At 42.3% G+C, this 19,779-nt stretch overlaps 1 protein-coding gene across 6 annotated transcripts in view; it reads left to right on the top strand.

The window, feature by feature from the left end:
* SLC11A2 (solute carrier family 11 member 2) overlaps positions 1-19,779 on the top strand; it is a 54,931-nt gene that overhangs the window by 30,914 nt on the left and 4,238 nt on the right. For all 6 annotated transcript variants that reach the window (XM_039472290.2, XM_039472283.2, XM_039472285.2 and 3 more), the window contains 11 exons: positions 889-995; positions 1,914-1,984; positions 2,092-2,159; positions 4,361-4,516; positions 5,839-5,997; positions 7,009-7,095; positions 8,988-9,107; positions 9,564-9,713; positions 10,226-10,299; positions 10,923-11,076; positions 13,846-13,899. In XM_039472290.2, coding sequence (XP_039328224.1) covers positions 889-995; positions 1,914-1,984; positions 2,092-2,159; positions 4,361-4,516; positions 5,839-5,997; positions 7,009-7,095; positions 8,988-9,107; positions 9,564-9,713; positions 10,226-10,299; positions 10,923-11,076; positions 13,846-13,899 — 1,200 coding nt within the window. The remainder of the gene's footprint in view (positions 1-888; positions 996-1,913; positions 1,985-2,091; positions 2,160-4,360; positions 4,517-5,838; positions 5,998-7,008; positions 7,096-8,987; positions 9,108-9,563; positions 9,714-10,225; positions 10,300-10,922; positions 11,077-13,845; positions 13,900-19,779) is intronic.

The raw sequence follows: 19,779 nt of genomic DNA, 5'->3' as shown, positions 1-19,779 counted from the left end.
CACGCCTGTAATCCCAGCACTTTGAGAAGCTGAGGCGGGTGAGTGACGAGGTCAGGAGTTCAAGACCAGCCTGGCTAAGATGGTGAAACGCCATCTCTACTAAAAATACAAAAAAAATTAGCCAGATGTGGTAGCAGATGCCTGTAATCCCAGCTACTCCGGAGGCTGAGGCCGAGAATTGCTTGAACCTGGGAAGTGTAGGTTGCAGTGAGCCGAGTACCACTGCACTCCAGCCTGGGTGACAGAAACTCTGTCTCAAAAAAAAAAAAAGTTATTATTTAGCTCCTAATTTTTGTACTTTTTATAGAGATGGGGTTTTGCCATGTTGCCCAGGCTTGTCTCAAACTCCTGGGGTCAAGGGATCTGCCCACCTTGGCATCCCAAAGTGCTGGGATTATAGGTGTGAGCCACTGTGCTTGGTCAACCCCAACTTTTTCGTGTTTGTTTTGTCTTCTTTGCTATGGTCAGGATAGATGTGTTGTTCTGCAATCACTTAATATTCTTTCTTGACCCATATTTTGACCATATTAGCATCCTTATTCTCTAACACTTTTAGGATTGTTTTTAGGCAGGAAATTAAGTGGAAATTAGTAAATGGAAATAACATTCTTCTCAAGTAGAAAGGAAAAAAAAAAAAGATCAGTTACTGCCTTGACCTTGATCTTGGTTCATAGGCTCTGCCACATGGTAGCACACTTTTCCTTCTCCAACTGAGAGCCATAGTTCAGTGATCGGCTAAGTGGTGGCACATTCTCGTATTTAATCTCTGGTCTGAATGCTTCTAAAGGACTGTTTATGTTTTAGTGGCAAAATGTGAATTCCAAACCATGGAGGAAATTTTTAGAAATGATTAATCAGAACCGTGTCTTTCTACTGTTTGGTGTTTAGGTCCCACGAATCATCCTGTGGCTGATGGTGGAGTTGGCTATCATTGGCTCAGATATGCAAGAAGTCATTGGCTCAGCCATTGCCATCAATCTTCTGTCTGTAGGAAGGTGAGGGGGTTTTCCTTTAGAAAGTAATCAATGTTTTGCTGGATTTCAAAGCAAAAAGATAAAAATAAAAACCCAGTTCATTTTTAATTTTGTTTACTTTTTCATTTTTAATTTTGAAGATTCAACTCAATTGTTATTTCTTCTGTGGAACCTTTCTGGAAACAATTTCTTCTCCCCTGGTAGATGTAGACTCTACATCTTCCATTTCCCATGATGGGCTGTGCTTACCTGTATTAGAATGTGTGGTGTTTTTTATCACAATTATTGATTTTCATGTCATTTTATCCCACTAGGTACTATCTTTATTTTTATTTTTATTTTTATTTTTTGTTTGAGATGGAGTCTTTCTCTGTCACCCAGGCTGGAGTGCAGTGGTATGATCTTGGCTCCACCTCCTCCATTCAAGCCATTCTTGTGCCTCAGCCTCCCAAGTAGCTGGGATTACAGGCGTCTGTCACCCTGTCCAACTAATTTTTGTATTTCTAGTAGATAGAGGGTTTCATCATGTTGGCTAGGCTGGTCTCTAACTCCTGACCTCAGTTCTAGGAACACCTGCCTCAGCCTCCCCAAGTGCTGATATTACAGGTGTGAGTTACTGTGCCTGGCTCCCACTAGATACTATCCATTTAATCCTATCAAATTCTGTCTGTCCATCTAATTCCATGATGGTAAGACCCATAATTTTCAGCTTTGTATCTAAGTATGACATAGTAGACTCTCAATCAAAGTTTAAATGAATGTAATTAAGTTGGTGCTGTTACCTGACATTACCCAAGGCCTGGTTTTCTGCCATTGTGTCTCCCTCAAGTCCTAGCTTCTCCAAGTGTTCTTTATCTGAGGAGCTGTTGGGAAGATAGTGTTTTTCAATGTTTCCTTTCTTTCTATCTCTCTGACCTCCATTTCTTGTCTCTGACTTAGGATTCCTCTGTGGGGTGGCGTCCTCATCACTATTGCAGATACTTTTGTATTTCTCTTCTTGGACAAATACGGTAAGGAGGGTGGGAATGGTAGGCTCAGGCAAAGGAGCTGCCCTCTATCATGTGGCAGATGGGGAAGTCTGCCTTCTCTGAGCTCGCTGCTGTCTTTTTTCCTTTAGGCTTGCGGAAGCTAGAAGCATTTTTTGGCTTTCTCATCACTATTATGGCACTCACTTTTGGATATGAGGCAAGTAGTACAGGATATTCATTAGTTTTTTAAAACAAGTTTCTGTGTGTGTGTGTGTGTGTGTGTGTGTGTGTGTGTGTGTGTGTTTAGCTTTTTATTATAGAAGACAGTAATAATGCTAGTATGGTTCAGTTATACTGGGTGTATCAACAAAAAGCTGATTTATCTGTGGGCCAGTTTTGAAGGATTATGATCCATAGCAAAGATTAGGGTGTAGAAAGGCCTGTAGGAACTCCCAGGTTTAAAATGAGTAGATATTTTAGGGCTTTCCAGACTACATTCCTTGATCCCAAGTTGACCATCTGACAGCAGAACAGCCATGGAGAGGGTTAATTAAAGAAGGGGTTGCAGGGTTATTCTTGGCTCTTAACTTAGAGGAGTTCTGCTTTTGCTTGTCCTAGTTTATATTAACTGCAGCTTGAACTTTCTCAATATTAAAACAGTTAATGAATTATGTGAGATATGCTGGATATTTCCTGGTTTGTGCCCCAACCCAGAAACTCCTCAGAGTCACTAACCTTATTTGCAATACTAGCACCTTTCTTTGTACAGTTCTTATAAACTGATTTCTGCTTACTGGTCTGACTGAACTTTAAAAAATATATCTAATCTATGGGTCGATTATGCCTCTTGGCCTAAGGCTTCCAAGAGAAGTACTGAACCAGGGGAGAGTATGTATGAGAGTATTTCAGAATGAGTCACTACATACGTACTAGTGGCAAACATCAGGTGATTTTTAAATGAACATAGATGAACAGAAGCATGTTGAGTATGGATAAAAAGTTGATTCTATATTCTTTTTTTTTTTTTTAGATTTTAATTTTTTTCTGAGACAGCATTTCTGTCTTCCAGGCTAGGGTGCAGTGGTACGATCTTGGCTCACTGCAACCTCTGCCTCCTGGGTTCAAGTGGCTTTTGTGCCTCAGCCTCCCAAGTATTTGCGATTATAGGCATGCACCACCATGCCTGGCTAACTGTTTCTATTTTTAGTTGAGACGGGGTTTCACTATGTTGGCTGGGCTGGTCTTGAACTGCTGACCTCAAGCAATCTGCCTGTCTCGTCCTCCCAAAGTGCTGGGATTACAGGCCCTTATTCTACGTTTTTGAGCCTGTCTCACAGGAATTACTGTGAAGCTAATAACCACAAGTCTTTTAGCAGCTTCTTTTTTTTTTGAGATGGAGTCTCTCTCTTTTGCCCAGGCTGGAGTGCACTGGTGTGATCTTGGCTCACTGTAACATCTGTCCCCCGGGTTCAAGTGATTCTCCTTCCTCAGACTCCCAAGTAATTGGTATTACAGGTGCCCACTGCCATGCCTGGCTAAGTTTTGTATTTTTCCTAGAGATGGGGTTTCACCATGTTTGTAGGGCTGATCTTGAACTCCTGACTTCAGGTGATCCACTTGCCTTGACTTCCCAAAGTGCTAGGATTATAGGCATGAGCCACCGTGCCTGGCCTTTTTTTTTTTTTTTTTTTTTTTTTTTTTTTTTTAAGATCATGCCTAGGCTGGGGTGGCATGATCTCAGTTCATTGCAGCCTCCACCTCCTGGGCTCAAGCAATCCTTCCACCTCAGCATCCCTAGTAGCTGGGATATAAGTACACACCACCACACTGAGCTAATTTTTGTATTTTTTTAGAGAGAGGGTTTCATCATGTTGCCCAGGTGCTCTTGAACTCCTGGGCCCAAGCAATCAATCGGCCTTGGTCTCCCAAAGTGCTGGGATTATAGGCATGAGCCGCCACCCCCAGCCCTTTCTTTAGAATATTAAGTACGTATTATACATATCTGTTTCGTATATCTAAAATACGATGTAAACTATCTGGATACTCAGTCTTGAATTCTCTGGCCCCTAACAGTAAGCCCCTTATGTTGCTTGGTCCTGTGATGATTCTGTATTCCTCGTTACCCTAGGTAGTTGCAGAAGAAAAGGTTGTGGCCAGGTGTGGTGGCCTGTCCTAGCCCTTTGGCTGGCTGAGGTGAGAGGATTGCTTGAGCTTGGGAGATCAAGGTTTCAATGAGCTGTGATCACGCCACTGCCATCCAGCCTGGGTGACAGAGCAAGATTTTCTCTCAAAAACTATAAAAATGAATAAAGAAGAAGGGATTGTAAGGGGTAAAGGATGCTAAGTGTTCCCTAGTACTACATTACTCCCCTGTTTCGTGTTCCCATAAAGGCTAATCATTGTTATGTTGCTATGTAGTATGTTACAGTGAAACCCAGCCAGAGCCAGGTACTCAAGGGCATGTTCGTACCATCCTGTTCAGGCTGTCGCACTCCACAGATTGAACAGGCTGTGGGCATCGTGGGAGCTGTCATCATGCCACACAACATGTACCTGCATTCTGCCTTAGTCAAGGTGAGCAAGGCCCTTATCTCCTTCACCTCCTAGACAGTTCATGGGATCTTTTCCTTCAATTGCAAGGGACGCAAAGTTAGTTTACAGTTGTTAGGACCATGAGGAGCAAGGAACTTTCCAAGGCTGGACATTAATAAACTCCATATGCTTAGACACTGTTTTTATCACCAAATTGACCAGATATTACTAACTACATAGAGAAGGTAGGACTAAATTTCTTTTTTCTTTTTTTGAGACGGAGTTTTGCTCTTGTTACCCAGGCTGGAGTGCAATGGCGTAATCTCGGCTCACCACAACCTCCGCCTCCTGGGTTCGGGCAATTCTCCTACCTCAACCTCCTGAGTAGCTGGGATTACAGGCATGTGCCACCATGCCCAGCTAATATTTTGTATTTTTAGTAGAGACAGGGTTTCACCATGTTGACCAGGATGGTCTTGATCTCTTGACCTCGTGATCCACCCGCCTCGGCCTCCCAAAGTGCTGGGATTACAGGCTTGAGCCACCGCGCCCGGCCTTTCTTTTTTTTTTTTTTAATTGAGATGGAGTCTCGCTCTGTCGCCCAAGCTGGGTTGTAGTAGCGAGATCTTGGCTCACTGCAGACCTCTGCCTGCTGGGTTCAAGTGATTTTCGTGCCTCAGCCTCACGAGTACCTGAGATTATAGGCGTGTGCCACCACCCTGGCTGATTTTTCTATTTTTAGTAGAGATGTGGTTTCACCATGTTGGCCAGGCTGGTCTCAAACTCCTGAGCTCAGGTGATCCACACGCCTTGGTCTCCCAAAGTGCTGGGATTACAGGTGTTAGCTATTGCACCCAGCCAGGACTAAAGTTCTTCATGAAAGGTCCGAAGTACATCAAGACCCTTGTGTTTAAATTTCAAAAGCCTGAGTGGTCTTATGGAGGTCAGGAGTAAAGGAGACCAAACAGACTTTTACCAGTCAGTATTATGTAATAGTTTGCTGGGAGGATTTCAGAAAGCTTTATATTAGGGATATACACACCTTAGGACTGAAATCGGGTTGTTTTTGTAGGTCAGTGGTCCTTCCAGCCACGGTAACTGAGAGCTCAGTAGTCATTTAGTCTCTGTTTCCTGTTTGAGGAATGTACAATTCCACAAAAGGGCATGAAGTTCTTTTTTTTCTCCCATATGAATTTTTTAATTGCTCAGTGAACTAGGATGTAGGCAAGTGTTGGATTGCTCACATTTCGTCTAGTCAGCTGTTTGTCCTCTAAAATCGCTCAGCTGACTCTGAACTCCTTAAATGTCGTAAGGAAACTTGTTCTAACTGGTCAAAAAAATGACTGCTGTTGTTATCTTTTTAGTCTAGACAGATAAACCGGAGCAATAAGCAGGAAATACGAGAAGCCAATAAGTACTTTTTCATTGAATCCTGCATTGCTCTCTTTGTTTCCTTCATCATCAACGTCTTTGTTGTCTCAGTCTTTGCTGAAGCATTTTTTGGGAAAACCAACGAGCAGGTGGTGAGTAAGCCAGGGTTATGGGTGGTAGTGAATATGAGGGTAAAGTGAAGACTGCAATGGGATGGGGAAGGAAAATACCCCATTCTAGTATTAATGGTCAGGATAAATAATCTGTAGTCTCATCTCTGCCCCCTAAAATTACCGTGCACCAGTCAGAGTCTACAGTATGGGGCTGACCAAACTTGCACCGTCTTTCTCAGATTTTGATTGGGAGTAGTCAACAAATATGAAACAGGAACTGTGATGAGAACAGACTTTGTCTTGTCATTTTGAATTCTGTATCATCTTGATTTCTGATTACCTATGTAGTTTTTTTTCTTTTTTTTTGAGATGGAGTCTTGCACTATTGTCCAGGCTGGAGCACAGTGGTATGATCTTGGCTCATTGCAACCTCTGCCTCCTGGGTTCAAGCAATTCTCCTGCCTCAGCCTTCTGAATAGCTGGGATTACAGGTGCCTGCTACCACGCCCAGCTAATTTTTTTGTATGTTTAGTAGAGATGAGGTTTCACCATGTTGGCCAGGCTGGTCTCAAACTCCTGACCTCAAGTGAACCTCCCTCCTCAGCCTCCCAAAGTATAGGCATTACAGGCATGAGCCACCATGCCTGGCCTGCCTATGTAGTTTCGATCACTGTTTCCCAGCTGTGGAACCTCTGATTCCTGTCTGCTTTGACTAAGGATTCTATGCTGGGTGTTCTTTCGTGTCTGAAGCCTTCTTCAGAGCCTCTCCTCCTGTCATCATTTGAAGTACCCCATTGTTTGTACATTATTACCATGCACACTGTAACTCAGTAAAGATTTTTGATGACCTGTGATGAGCTGTGGGTGTAGAAGGATTATAGAGGAAGATCCTAGATGACATTGCTGCCAGTCTCTGCCCACATCACAGCATACATCCATTGTTTTCCCTCCAGCCTAACTCTCATAGATCACTGTATGATATGTAGGAGAGCTCTTATTTGATCCTTGCTTCTGAAACAAAAGTTGCTCTTGAACTGCTTTGGGTTCTAGGTTGAAGTATGTACAAATAGCAGCAGTCCTCATGCTGGCCTCTTTCCTAACGATAACTCGACACTGGCTGTGGACATCTACAAAGGGGTAAGCATGTTCGGATTTATGATCTTTGTTCCTGAATCAATATTTTTAGCATAGTATCTGGTCTTTTTTGTGAGTTCACTTCAGATCTGAGCATATCTACTCTGAGTGTCATTTATTTCAGAGCTCCAGACACCAGACAAGCATTTTGGATTAAATGAGAAGAAATAAGCGAGGATCAGTTGAAAAGATGCATTATACAGGCCGGGAATGGTGGCTGACACCTGTAATCCCAGCACTTTGGAAGCCAAGATGGGCAGATCACTGGAGCCTAGGAGTTCAAGACCAGCCTGGCCAACATGGTGAAACCGCATCTCTACTAAAAAAAATATATACAAAAATTAGCTGGGTATGGTGGTGGGCACCTGTAATCTCAGCTACTTAGGAGACTGAGGCAGGAGAATTGCTTGAACTAGGGAGGCAGAGGTTGCAGTGAGCCGAGATTAGACCACTGCACTCCAGCCTGGGTGACAGAGTGATACTCTGTCTTAAAAAAGATTCAGTATACACACTAGCACTTCGTTTTTTTTTTCTTTGGAGGCGGAATCTTGCTCTGTTGCCCAGGTTGGGGTGCAGTGGCTTGATCATGGCTCCCTGCAGCCTCCACCTACCTGACTCCAGTGATTTTCCCATCTCAGCTTTCCAGGTCGTGGGACTGCAGGCAAGCACCACCACACCCAGCTAATTTTTTGTATTTTCTCTTTTTTATCTGAGACAGAGTTTCGCTCTTGTTGCCCAGGTTGGAATACAGTAGTATGATCTCGGCTCACCACAACCTCCACCTCCTGGGTTCAGGCAATTCTGCCTCGTCTTCCCAAGTAGCTGGGATTATAGGCATGTGCCACCATGCCCAGCTAATTTTGTATTTTTAGCAGAGATGAGATTTCTCCGTGTTGGTCAGGCTGATCTCAAACTGCCAACCTCAGGTGATCCACCCGCCTCCGCCTACCAAAGTGTGTGAGCCACCGTGCCTGGCCTTGTATTTTTGTTTTGTAGAGTCAGGGTTTTTGCCATGTTGCTCAGGCTGGCCTCGAACTCGTGGGCTCAAGTGATTCTCCTCTCTTGGCCTCCCAAAGTGCTGGGATTACAAGTGTGAACCACCACACCTAGCCCCAAGAAAGTGTTCTTAGTAAAGTGTCTTTACTGGAGTCTCTCAGTCCTTTTAAGATGGTTACACTATGATTCTCCAAAAGTAGAATGTATAATGTATATCATTTCCCAGATTTCTTTGATATTTCCCTGTATTTCTGTTGCCATTTTCCGGAATAGTGTATAAAGGAATGTAATTTGGGGAATTTGGTGTAGACGTCTTTTTTTTTTTTTTTTTTTTTTTTGAAATGGAGTCTTGCCCTGTCTCCCAGGCTGGAGTGCAGTGGCGTGATCTCAACTCCAACTCCGCCTCCCGAGTTCAAGCGATTCTCCTGCCTCAGCCTCCCGAGTAGGTGGGACTACAGGCATGCGCCACCACACCAGGCTAATTTTTGCATTTTTAGTAGAGATGGGGTTTCACCATATTGGTCAGGCTGGTCTTGAACTCCTGACCTCGTGATCTGCCTGCCTCGGCCTCCCAAAGTGCTGGAATTAGAGGCATGAGCCACCATGCCTGGCCTTTTTTTTTAAAAAAAAAAAAACAACTTAAGATGGAGGTTTAGGAGCTTGGAGAAGAGAAAGGACTAGGCAGAGAAATGAAGGAGCATTCAGTAAAGTTTAGATTGAAAGCTTCTAGAATGAGGTCAGGACTTGAGCCTAGCTTCTAGGACAGTGCCCAGCACAGCACTTGGCATGGGTGGTGCATAGCAAAGAAGAAGGGAGAAATGCCACAGGGAACTGCTATTTTGAATGTTGTCTGAGCAGATTATTGATACAATCATATCCTTACTTTTTGCCTCTCACAGGGTGTTGTGCTGGGATGTTACTTTGGGCCTGCTGCACTCTACATTTGGGCAGTGGGGATCCTGGCTGCAGGACAGAGCTCCACCATGACAGGAACCTATTCTGGCCAGTTTGTCATGGAGGTATGTGCTAGTATAGAATAGAGGGAGATGACACAACCCTTTTGTTACTTCGTTTTTTTTTTTGTTTTGTTTTTTGTTTTTTTTTGAGATGGATTCTTCTTGTTGCCCACGCTAAAGTGCAATGGTGCGATCTCGGCTCTGCAACCTTCACCTCCTGGGTTGAAGCGATTCTCCTGCCTCAGCCTCCTGAGTTGCTATGATTACAGGCTCCCGCTACCACACCTGGCTAATTTTTGTATTTTTAGTTGAGATAGGGTTTCACCATGTTGGCTAGGCTGGTCTCGAACTGCTGACCTCAGGTGATGTGCCCGCCTCAGCCTCTCAAAGTGCTGGGATTACAGGTGTGAGCCACTGTGCCTGGCCCCTTTTGTCACTTCTTAATCTCGTTCTTTTGAGTTCTGTCCTGAACCTACCCTAGATTTTTTTCTGTTTCCTGTTACCTATGTTTTCTTCCAGGGATTCCTGAACCTAAAGTGGTCACGCTTTGCCCGAGTGGTTCTGACTCGCTCTATTGCCATTATCCCCACTCTGCTTGTTTCTGTCTTCCAAAATGTAGAGAGTCTAACAGGGATGAATGACTTCCTGAATGTTCTACAGAGCTTACAGGTGAGGAGGAAGCTGGGGAAACTCATATCCTAGTTATTCAGGCAGCATTATGTACAGCCCTTGGGTACAAAGCCTGGCTGGGTGCTGGGGGGATATTGAGAGGAAGACAGAGGCGTGATTGTGATCTGCAGTAAATATATATGAAATCCTTGCCATCTAAAAGGATTTTAGAAATGGTTTGGTTTTTGAACCTGTTGAATGGGAACTATGAGCTTTACTTATATAGAGAACACAAAATTATAGTTCATTAATGCAAGTAAACATTAAATGAACATGTAGGACACTGTACCAGGTCCTGTGGAGGTTAAGGAGACAAGTCCCATAGAAAGGTTTGCATACTAGGTTAATGACACCTCTACAGAATTCAGCAGAATTCTGGGTGTTTTGCAGGGAGAGGAATCATTTCTCAAGTAGAAGTTGAGGCAGCACTTATGTTTCCCTTTCATTCATTGTTCTGTTCTCTGGGGTGATACAAGGACCCATAGTAATCCTATCTGATCTTTGTTTTCCAGCTCCCCTTTGCTCTCATACCCATCCTCACATTTACAAGCTTGCGGCCAGTAATGAGTGACTTTGCCAATGGACTGTGAGTGTACTCCTCTTAGTTCCCACAGGGGAAGCTGATATGGGGAAAGGGTGTCTTCATGCAGTAGGCCAGTCAGACATGAGACAGAGGGAAACGATATGCTTTGAGAGATGATTGCTAGCTGCTTCTTTTTTGGCTTAGAGAATGGAAACTGTGAATATATTAAAGGAAGAGAAAGCACATCTTTCATTTGGAGGGGGGAAAAACCTGTTTTTATGGCATAACTCTTCAGCTTCAGCCACTGAAGTTTGAGGCACCTTAGTTCTTTGTTAAATGATCTTAATAAGAAAGGCATAAGTTAGTACCTTTTATATATACTTTTAAAGGATATGAGGTATCTGAAGTGACTTGTTGCATTTCTAGGCCTTGTTGGATCTCTAGGGACTTAAATATTAGGGATTATTTAATGGTGTCTTCCTCTGCTTTCTCTCTATCAGTATCTAATTTTGGCTGATTTAACTTAGACTTATGAAGAATCATTTTTTAAAATTAAGAACAATTTTTCTGTTAATTTTGAACTGCCTTTAATTCTTGTCCTGTTTACCTCACAGGATGCAGTTTGCATTTCTGTCTGTGGCCACCTTGGGTTATTTCACCAGTGACTGTGCTGATTTCTTTTACAGAGGCTGGCGGATTGCAGGAGGAATCTTGGTCCTTATCATCTGTTCCATCAATATGTACTTTGTATTGGTTTATGTTCAGGAACTAGGGCATGTGGTGTTATATGTGGTGGCTGGTGTGGTCAGCGTGGCTTATCTGGGCTTTGTGTTCTACTTGGTAAGTCCCATCTGGAAAAGCAGGGGATAGGTACCAGGGATGGTAGAGGTGGGGTTCACTGGCATTCAGAAATGAATAGACCCAGTCTGGGCACAGTGGCTCATGCCTATAATCCCAGTACTTTGGAAAGCTAAGGTGGGAGGATTGATTGAGTCCAGGAATTAGACACAATCTGGGCAACATAGTAAGACCCCATCTCTACAAAAAAAAAAAAAAAAAAAAAAAAAAGAAGTGACCAGACCCAAAAGAGCATGTGACAATCTACCTCCAGGTTATCGAGACAATTTATATGGAATTGTCAAATCAGCCGTTTACAAAATAATATTTCCTTTTTTTTTTTTTTTTTTTGAGACGGAGTTTCGCTCTTGTTACCCAGGCTGGAGTGCAATGGCACGATCTTGGCTCACCACAACCTCCGCCTCCTGGGTTCGGGCAATTCTCCTGCCTCAGCCTCCTGAGTAGCTCGTATTACAGGCATGTGCCACCATGCCCAGCTACTTTTTTGTATTTTTAGTAGAGACGGGGTTTCACCATGTTGACCAGGATGGTCTCGATCTCTTGACCTCGTGATCCACCCGCCTCGGACTCCCAAAATGCTGGGATTACAGGCTTGAGCCACCGCGCCCGGCCACAAAATAATATTTCTAACCATAAAATTCACTTTGGTTACTTCGATTTGTCGTTTTTCTGTCACTTCTGTAGTTTCCATTCTTAACAATTCCTAACAAGAGAGTATAGTATGTTTGAGGAACTAAAAGAAGGGTAGCAGTACAGACAGTGGAGAACGGTACAAGACAGAGTTGGAGATTGGGGCACACAGTATAATATAGAGATTTTGATGGGACATATGCAGGCGTACGGCCTACGCAGCTCCATCACTTACTGGCTGTCCAAGGAAATAAGTAAACAGTGATAGTCTCCCCTTAACTCTCATTCTAAAGTCATTTTTAAAAAAATCATGGTTATAAAACCATAGCTACATGAAAAAGGTATGTACAATTTATATTCCAATTATAAAAAATTTATTTAAAGTGTAGGATAAATTATATAAAAATTGTAATATAATTGTTTTAGGCACTGTTTTAACAGAAAACCAACAACAAAAATCCTTGCATACCTTCTCTCACCATTTTAACAATATAATTATTTTAGGAAGGTAGGATTATAGATATATTATTCTCTATTTTCCAAATCTTCTTTAACATTGCTTATATTAATGAAAACAACCAAAATAACATCAGATCCATTTCCCTGTTTATAGAGGTTTCTCTGAAAAAAAAAACACAGGGGTTGGGGATAATGAATAGTAGATTTTATGCCATTTTTGCTGCAGAGAATGGCTGAAGATGGAGGCTGGAAACCTGCTGTTGATCTCTAGTACACTTCCCCATGCCGGTGTGCCACACATTAGATACTTTATTGAGAAAATCACTTCAGTAGATGTTGAAAAATTATTTCCTAGATTGATGTATCTCTTTTTTTCTTCCCAGTAAACTTTGGGCACAAAAAGACCGTACTGACCCTATGATTTAGGAACTTTAACTTCAAGGAAAACCAAGTAACTGAGTATGTCCTTGACAGGAGTTGTTTTTAGATTAGGGGGATCCTTTCATAATGCCAATTGGATATGAAGGTGCCAATTTATCCTCATTCAGCCTAAGGCTAGTGAGCTTGTTGACCCATTTTTATTATTATTATTTTTGAGACAGTTTTGCTCTGTTTCCCAGGCTGGAGTGCAGTGGCACGATCTTAGCTCACTGTAGCCTCTGCCTCCTGGGTTCAAGCAATTCTCCTACCTCAGCCTCCTGAGTAGCTAGGACTGCATGCACATGCTACCATGCCCAGCTGATTTTTGTATTTTTAGTAGAGATGGGGTTTCACCATATTGGCCAGGCTGGTCTCAAACTCCTGACATCAGATGATCCACCCACCTCAGCCTCCCGTAGTGCTGGGATTACAAGGAGTGAGCCACTGCATCTGGCCTGAAGACCCATTTTTAGAGGTGAGGGCTGATTCTAGAGTGGGTTACTGCTGTTTAACAGGAACTTCATAGAGCAGTTTAGGAGACTACACCAACTGTATTAGTTTGTTAGTCATTCTCATCATGGGGAGGACTGAGGAAAGGTGCATTTCAGGGAATTCACAGTTGGATAAAAGAAACAAACTACAGGCTGGACGAGGTGGCTCATGCTTGTAATCTCAGTGCTTTTGGAGACTGAGTCAGGAGGATTACTTGAGATTAGGAGTGTGAGACCAGCCTGGGCAATATAGCAAGATCAGGTCTCTACAAAAAAAATTAAATTAGCTGGGCATGGTGGTGTGCGCCTATAATCTTGGCAATTCAGGAGGCTGAGGAGGGAGGATTGCTGAGGAGGGAGGAGCCCAGGAATTCAAGGCTTCAGTGAGCTATGGTTGCACCAGTATACTCCAGCCTGAGCGATCAGGGAGACCTTGTCTCTAAAAAGTAAAAAAACAACAACAACAAAGATTATTAAAAAAAAAAAAAAGAAAGAAAACCTACAGACACAAAGCAGTAAGAACAGAGAAATTCAGTATTGAAAATGGATGGACAAATTTTGTTGAGGGAGGCAGATGATTTTTTGAAGGGGGAGTGGGGTTGAGAGAATGACTTGTGCAACCCTTGGTAGTAGAAGATGGGCACAGCTGGATGTTCAAGGAAGGGAGCAGATTTGCATTTGAGAAGTGCTGTGTGAGCAGTCCTGGCTCTTCAAAGAGCCTGGTGAATGATGACCGTATTTTGTCTTTCAGGGTTGGCAATGTTTGATTGCACTGGGCATGTCCTTCCTGGACTGCGGGCATACGGTAAGCATCTCTAAAAGCCTGCTGACAGAAGAAGCCACTGGTGGCTACACTAAATAACACTGGATAAGTCTGTCTTCTGCAGGTAGCCATCAGAGCCAGTGTGTTTCTATGGTTTACTGTGTGAACATAGCCAAAAGTATGTGCTGTTGCACAGACTGCATTTACAACTCAACTGTTGGTTGGGAAAGACTTTGCTTCATATATGTTTGAAAGATGGAATTAGTTTTTTCTTTCTGATCTCCTAACCTGGGAACTGGATTAGGGTGGGATCTTTGAAACACTGACATTTGCTGCTCTCATTCCAACACTAAACTCTGAAGTAGTTGCCCAAGGGCCAGCTCAGTTTATCCTTCTGAGAGACAAGAATATGCATGATTCTTAACCAGGCTAGATGTTAACAAAATTTGGAAAACACAATGCATTTTTTATTATACAAACTACAGAATGGGTATGCAGTTTTTATTTATCAAGATGTAATGGATTTTTAAAGGCTGAGAATTTTTCCTTATATGTATCTTTTCAATTATTTTAATTATGCAAAATCTGTGACTAGAATAGCTTCATCTGTATGAAATATAAAATTAAGAGACACCTAGCTCTGTAAGGCTTAGGATTCTTTGAACTTATTTCCACTTCAATTTCTCAATGGAATTTAAGAGGAGTGAGAAAACAAGGAGGTGAAAAACTGGCAACTAGCAAAACTCATCTGTAGGTAGTGCTTGCTAATGATCTTCTCAGGATTTTCTTCAGAGATTGAAAAGCTTATGAGGATTTCTTGGGAGTCTTAATAACCTGCCTGTTGGTACAGAGCTTTCCTGATGATACTTACTCTTGAGCACATGTAGTTGTAAAACCTTCATTTTCCTTCTCCAGGAGCGTGGTAATATTAAAAGATGGTAATATTTATGAACTGATGTTCTCATGAAATGTTGAGGGTGGGGAGAAAAGACTTTAAGGAGGAAGGAGAGCCATCTGTTTTGTTCCTAAAAGCCACCTCTTACCAGAATCGTCATGTTTTTCTGATGTACCACTCTACTTCATGCCCAAGATGACTTGCAAGGCAATCTCAGGAGCTGTGGACTTAACCATTGCAAAGCACACTTCCTCAGCATTCTCAGCAAGTCTGTAGGTGTCAGTATGGTTGCAAAGTTCACTGTCTGAGCAAGGTTGAACTGGGCTACCTCTACAGCTATTTCCTCAGAGGGAAAAATCTTGAGACCAGATGGTGGAGCTCTGGAGTCAGAGGAAATGGGTGTCTTCAGCATGAAGCTGCTGCTCTTTCTTCAGCCACTTCTGACATTTTTACATGTGGAGTCTGAGATTGTGTGATTATCTCAAATCAGATTACTTTGATGGAGATAAATAATCAAAAGTGTTTTATAGCCATTGACTTGGTGAGAACAGTAATGGGAATGGCATTGAAAGACTTCTCATTTTTGGAGCTTTCCTTTCAGAGTCCTTGTTAATTGGTGTTTTCTGTTCATCTGAGTCCCCAAAAGCATTATTACTGCACACAGTCAAAAGCGCATACTGGATGGATGGTCTTTTATAAGGCATTTAAGGGTATACTACTGTGTTCCACTGAGCATAAATTTTTCTTAGTCCCTCAAGTACAGAGTCATGAATGTGCTTAGTCCCTCAAGCACAGAATCGTGAATGACACTTCCCCTAACTATTCCTCATATCTGCCTCTTTCCCTTACCATCATCATTCCCCAAACTGCTCATAAAGGCACTCTGTGAAGATACTGGGGACTGACATCTTAAGCTCTCACCTGGCTGCAGTAGGAAAGGCCAAATTGACAAAAAAAGATTATTTATAAAGATGATATGGTAACATTTACCTTTGCTCTGGGTCTGGGTGGTCCAGTCAGTCTCAGATTCAAAAGCATTTAGGAGCCTAGGTAAAATCTGCTAGTATTCTTTTAAAAGTTATATTTAGCTGGGCGCGGTGGCTCACGCCTGTAATCCCAGCACTTTGGGAGGCCGAGGCAGGTGGATCACGAGGTCAAGAGATCGAGACCATCCTGGTCAACGTGGTGAAACCCCATCTCTACTAAAAATACAAAAAATTAGCTGGGCGTGGTGGTGTGTGCCTGTACTCCCACCTACTCAGGAGGCAGAGGCAGGAGAATTGCCTGAATCCAGGAGGCGGAGGTTGCAGTGAGCCGAGATCGCGCCATTGCACTCCAGCCTGGGTAACAAGAGTGAAACTCCGTCTCAAAAAAAAAAAAAAAGTTATATTTATGACTTGAAATGATGGAAAAATTCTTCCCAATTAAATGGTATTTTATAATATCATGTGTGTACTTCACCGTGTTAAAAATATTCTCATATCTTATTGCATTTGATCCTCACAGAGAGAAAATGTATTTTAACCAGCACTCTGGGTACAATAAACAATATGTAGAAATTTAAGTCTTCCAATGCCAGCATATGCAGTGAGTTTTGGCAGTGTGTTTATGTGGAATGTTTAAGGATATACAGTTGCACTTTATATAAATTGGTCCTTGTTCTCCTTAAATGTGACATGAAATAATTGTGCGGCTACAATATATTGGAAATTAACAGGGGAAAAGGGAAGAGCTCTTGGCTCCCTTGAGGTCCTGCTAGTGGTATTAGGAGTGATTACAACTGAGCTTTTAGTAACCATTTAACCATATGTAAACTCAGTTTCTAATTAAAATTTTTTTTCTTTTTCCAATTTGGTTTCCTGGGTATTTTTTAAACCTTGAAATAATTTATTAATAGGGTTTCAACAACTTTGATACAAAAATACTGCAACAGTAGCTATCACCGAGAATGACACACTAAGCCCACACTGTTAGGATTTTCTTAGAAAGGATAGAGCAATAAATGGATTTGGTCCTCAGAAGGCTTGGATTAATTGCAGTTACCAGGACATTAATTTTCATTTTCTCACTTAGTTAGTTTTACCGTACCTAAAGGGTCACATCATTACCATGTTTAAACTGGGGGAAGAAAATTTTATTCTGCTTTTCTCTAAGCTGAGTATTTTCTATGTGTAGTTTACTTCACTATTTCACTTTTACATTCCTTATGTGCTGCCAGTGAAAATGAATATTTAAGAGAAACCAAACTTGTTTAGCTTAAAGATCAATGAGCATTTTGGCAGACCTGATGTAAATGGAAATATTGGCACCATTTAAAAACAAAGGCAGAGCTCAAGCACAGTGAACTACTAGCCCTATTACTAGACACATGACAGGAAAACCTGAGTCAGCACTTGATTTGTCCCAGGAGTGTCACCAGAACTTCATTTTTCCTTTCTCTGTTGCAAGCCTTCCCTGTAAGTAACAGTGGAAGTCATCTAGGGAAAATTTTGTTCTCCGTGTTGTCCTTCCTCATTTAGTGCTCTTTCCTTAATTTAATTTCAGAACTAAAATAGGATGTAAAACAATGTGAGGATCCTGTTTTGAAACATTTCTTTTAGCTCTTCCCTCTGAATAACTTCTGTTCCTTCATTGGTAGGACCAACGAATCTAAACGTGTCAGCTGCTCTCAGCCCCTTAGCTTATGAATGTAAAACTGGCTAACTCATTATCGTGTTCTAGTCCTGTCCTGAACGCTTGTATTATCTCATTTAATTTGTAACAAAAGGATCAGCCCCTATGTAGATGAGTCAAGTAGAAGGCCAAAAGTAGCTTGCCCACATTTACATTATTAAAGAAACGCACAATTGGCATTGAACTCACGTAGCTTAACTCCAGAACCCATGTTTTCATTCCCAAACTATCCTGTGTAATACATAGTATACCTTTCATGTTGTGTTGTTTAGCAACACAAGGAACATAACACATTGAAGCATTTGTTTCATACTCTGATTAGTGCTAGAATATGCCTTAGCCAGAAGTTGCTAACTGGCAGATTTTGGCCCCTGTGTAGAAGTTTTAAAAGAAGTTTTAAACATAAGATTGCTTTTGCCAAGTATAGAGGGTGGACAGAGCCCTCTATGGTCCTATCCTAGCAATAGCCAAGAATTACTAGTTCACTCCTTTGAATTAGCTCTCTGCCCCTGGAAGTATTTTGGCCCATTCCCATGCCATTTAGTCTCATTTCTCAATGTCTCAGAACAACAACAAACATCTCAATTGAAGGAGGTCTATCAACTAAGTCATCTAAGTGACACTCTGTGGGCCTCACAGGACTCATACTGCAACCCTTGTTTACTATATATTGAAGTCTACCACAGTTGCTCACTTGGGAAAAGGCCTCAATGAATTGTCAGTATATTGAATTGCTGTTATTTACTTAAGCCTGAATTAAGTCAAGAGCTGTTTCCATGCCCTAAAGCCACTGTCATACAGTGTTTTCTTAGCCCACTAGTTGGGAATAGTTTTATCTTGGGTACCATTTGGTCTAATCTTCACACAGTCATCACAAGCCTGTGCGGTTATACAAGGCAGTTTGTAATGTGTTAAATATATCTGTTGAAGATTAACATGAGATAGTATATTAGTGTACTTGGCATTTCCTTTTTTTTTTTTTTTGAAATGAAGTCTAGCTTTGTCGCCCAGGCTGGATTGCAGTGGTGCCATCTCAGTTCAGTGCCATCTCCACCTCCCAGGTTCAAGTAATTCTGCCCCAGCCTCCTGCGTAGTTGGGATTACAGGTGCCCACCACCACACCTGGCTGATTTTTTTTTTTTTTTTTTTTTTGAGACAGATTTTCTCTCTGTTGCCCAGGCTGGAGTGCAGTGGTGTGATCTCGGCTCACTGCAACCTCCACTTCCTGGGTTCAAGTGAGTCTCCTACCTCAGCCTCATGAGTAGCTGGGACTACAGGCACACACCATTGCACCCAGCTTTGTATTTTTGGAGATGGAGTTTCACCATGTTGGCCAGGCTGATCTCGAACGCCTAACCTCGTGATCTGCCCACCTAAGCCTCACAAAGTGCTGGGATTACAGGTGTGAGCCACTGTGCCTGGCTGTACTTGGCATTTTCAAATGTAGCATTTCTTCACATTTTACAAGTAAGTAGAATAAGGCTCCAAAAGTATGTGACATGCTGAAGGCCATAGCAAGTGGTAGAGTTAAGGGCTTGAACTCAACTCCAGTGCCTTTCCATTATACTAAAATAGGATAATTGCTGCCAATAAATTTATAGTCTGCATTCTGCATTAACTTGCAGGCTGTTGGTGCCATGGGATAATAAATCATAAAAGGTCGGCCGGGCGCGGTGGCTCAAGCCTGTAATCCCAGCACTTTGGGAGGCCGAGGCGGGTGGATCACAAGGTCAAGAGATCGAGACCATCTTGGTCAACATGGTGAAACCCCGTCTCTACTAAAAATACAAAAAAAATAGCTGGGCATGGTGGTGCGTGCCTGTAATCCCAGCTACTCAGGAGGCTGAGGGAGGAGAATTGCCTGAACCCAGGAGGCGGAGGTTGCGGTGAGCCGAGATCGCGCCATTGCACTCCAGCCTGGGTAACAAGAGCGAAACTCCGTCTCAAAAAAAAAAAAAAAAAAAAAAATCATAAAAGGTCTAAGTAGTAATAGTAGGGCTAAAATGAGACTCAAAGTTGTCCCAAGCTGTATTTGAGGAAGAGAAAAAGTAAAAGTAACTTCACAGCCAGCCTGGGAAACATGGCAAAACCCTGTCTACAAAAAAATTAGCTTAGTGTATGGTGGCACACACCTGTTGTCCCAGCTGCTTGAGAGGCTGAGATGGGAGGATGGCTGAAGCCCAGGAGGCAGAGGTTCCATGCAGTGAGCCAAGATTTTGTCATTAGCACTCCAGCATGGGCAACATAGTGAGACCCACTCTCTACAAAAATAATAATAACTTTACAGGTCCCAACACAAACCATCTAGACTCAGTTCTTTAGGAGTGGAGTCTGGAATTGTGTGTGTTTTTTTG

This window comes from Saimiri boliviensis, chromosome 7, assembly GCF_048565385.1.
Source record: "Saimiri boliviensis isolate mSaiBol1 chromosome 7, mSaiBol1.pri, whole genome shotgun sequence".
In the NCBI taxonomy this organism is placed as follows: Eukaryota; Metazoa; Chordata; class Mammalia; order Primates; family Cebidae; genus Saimiri; species Saimiri boliviensis.
This window is presented reverse-complemented; position numbering and strand designations above follow the sequence as displayed.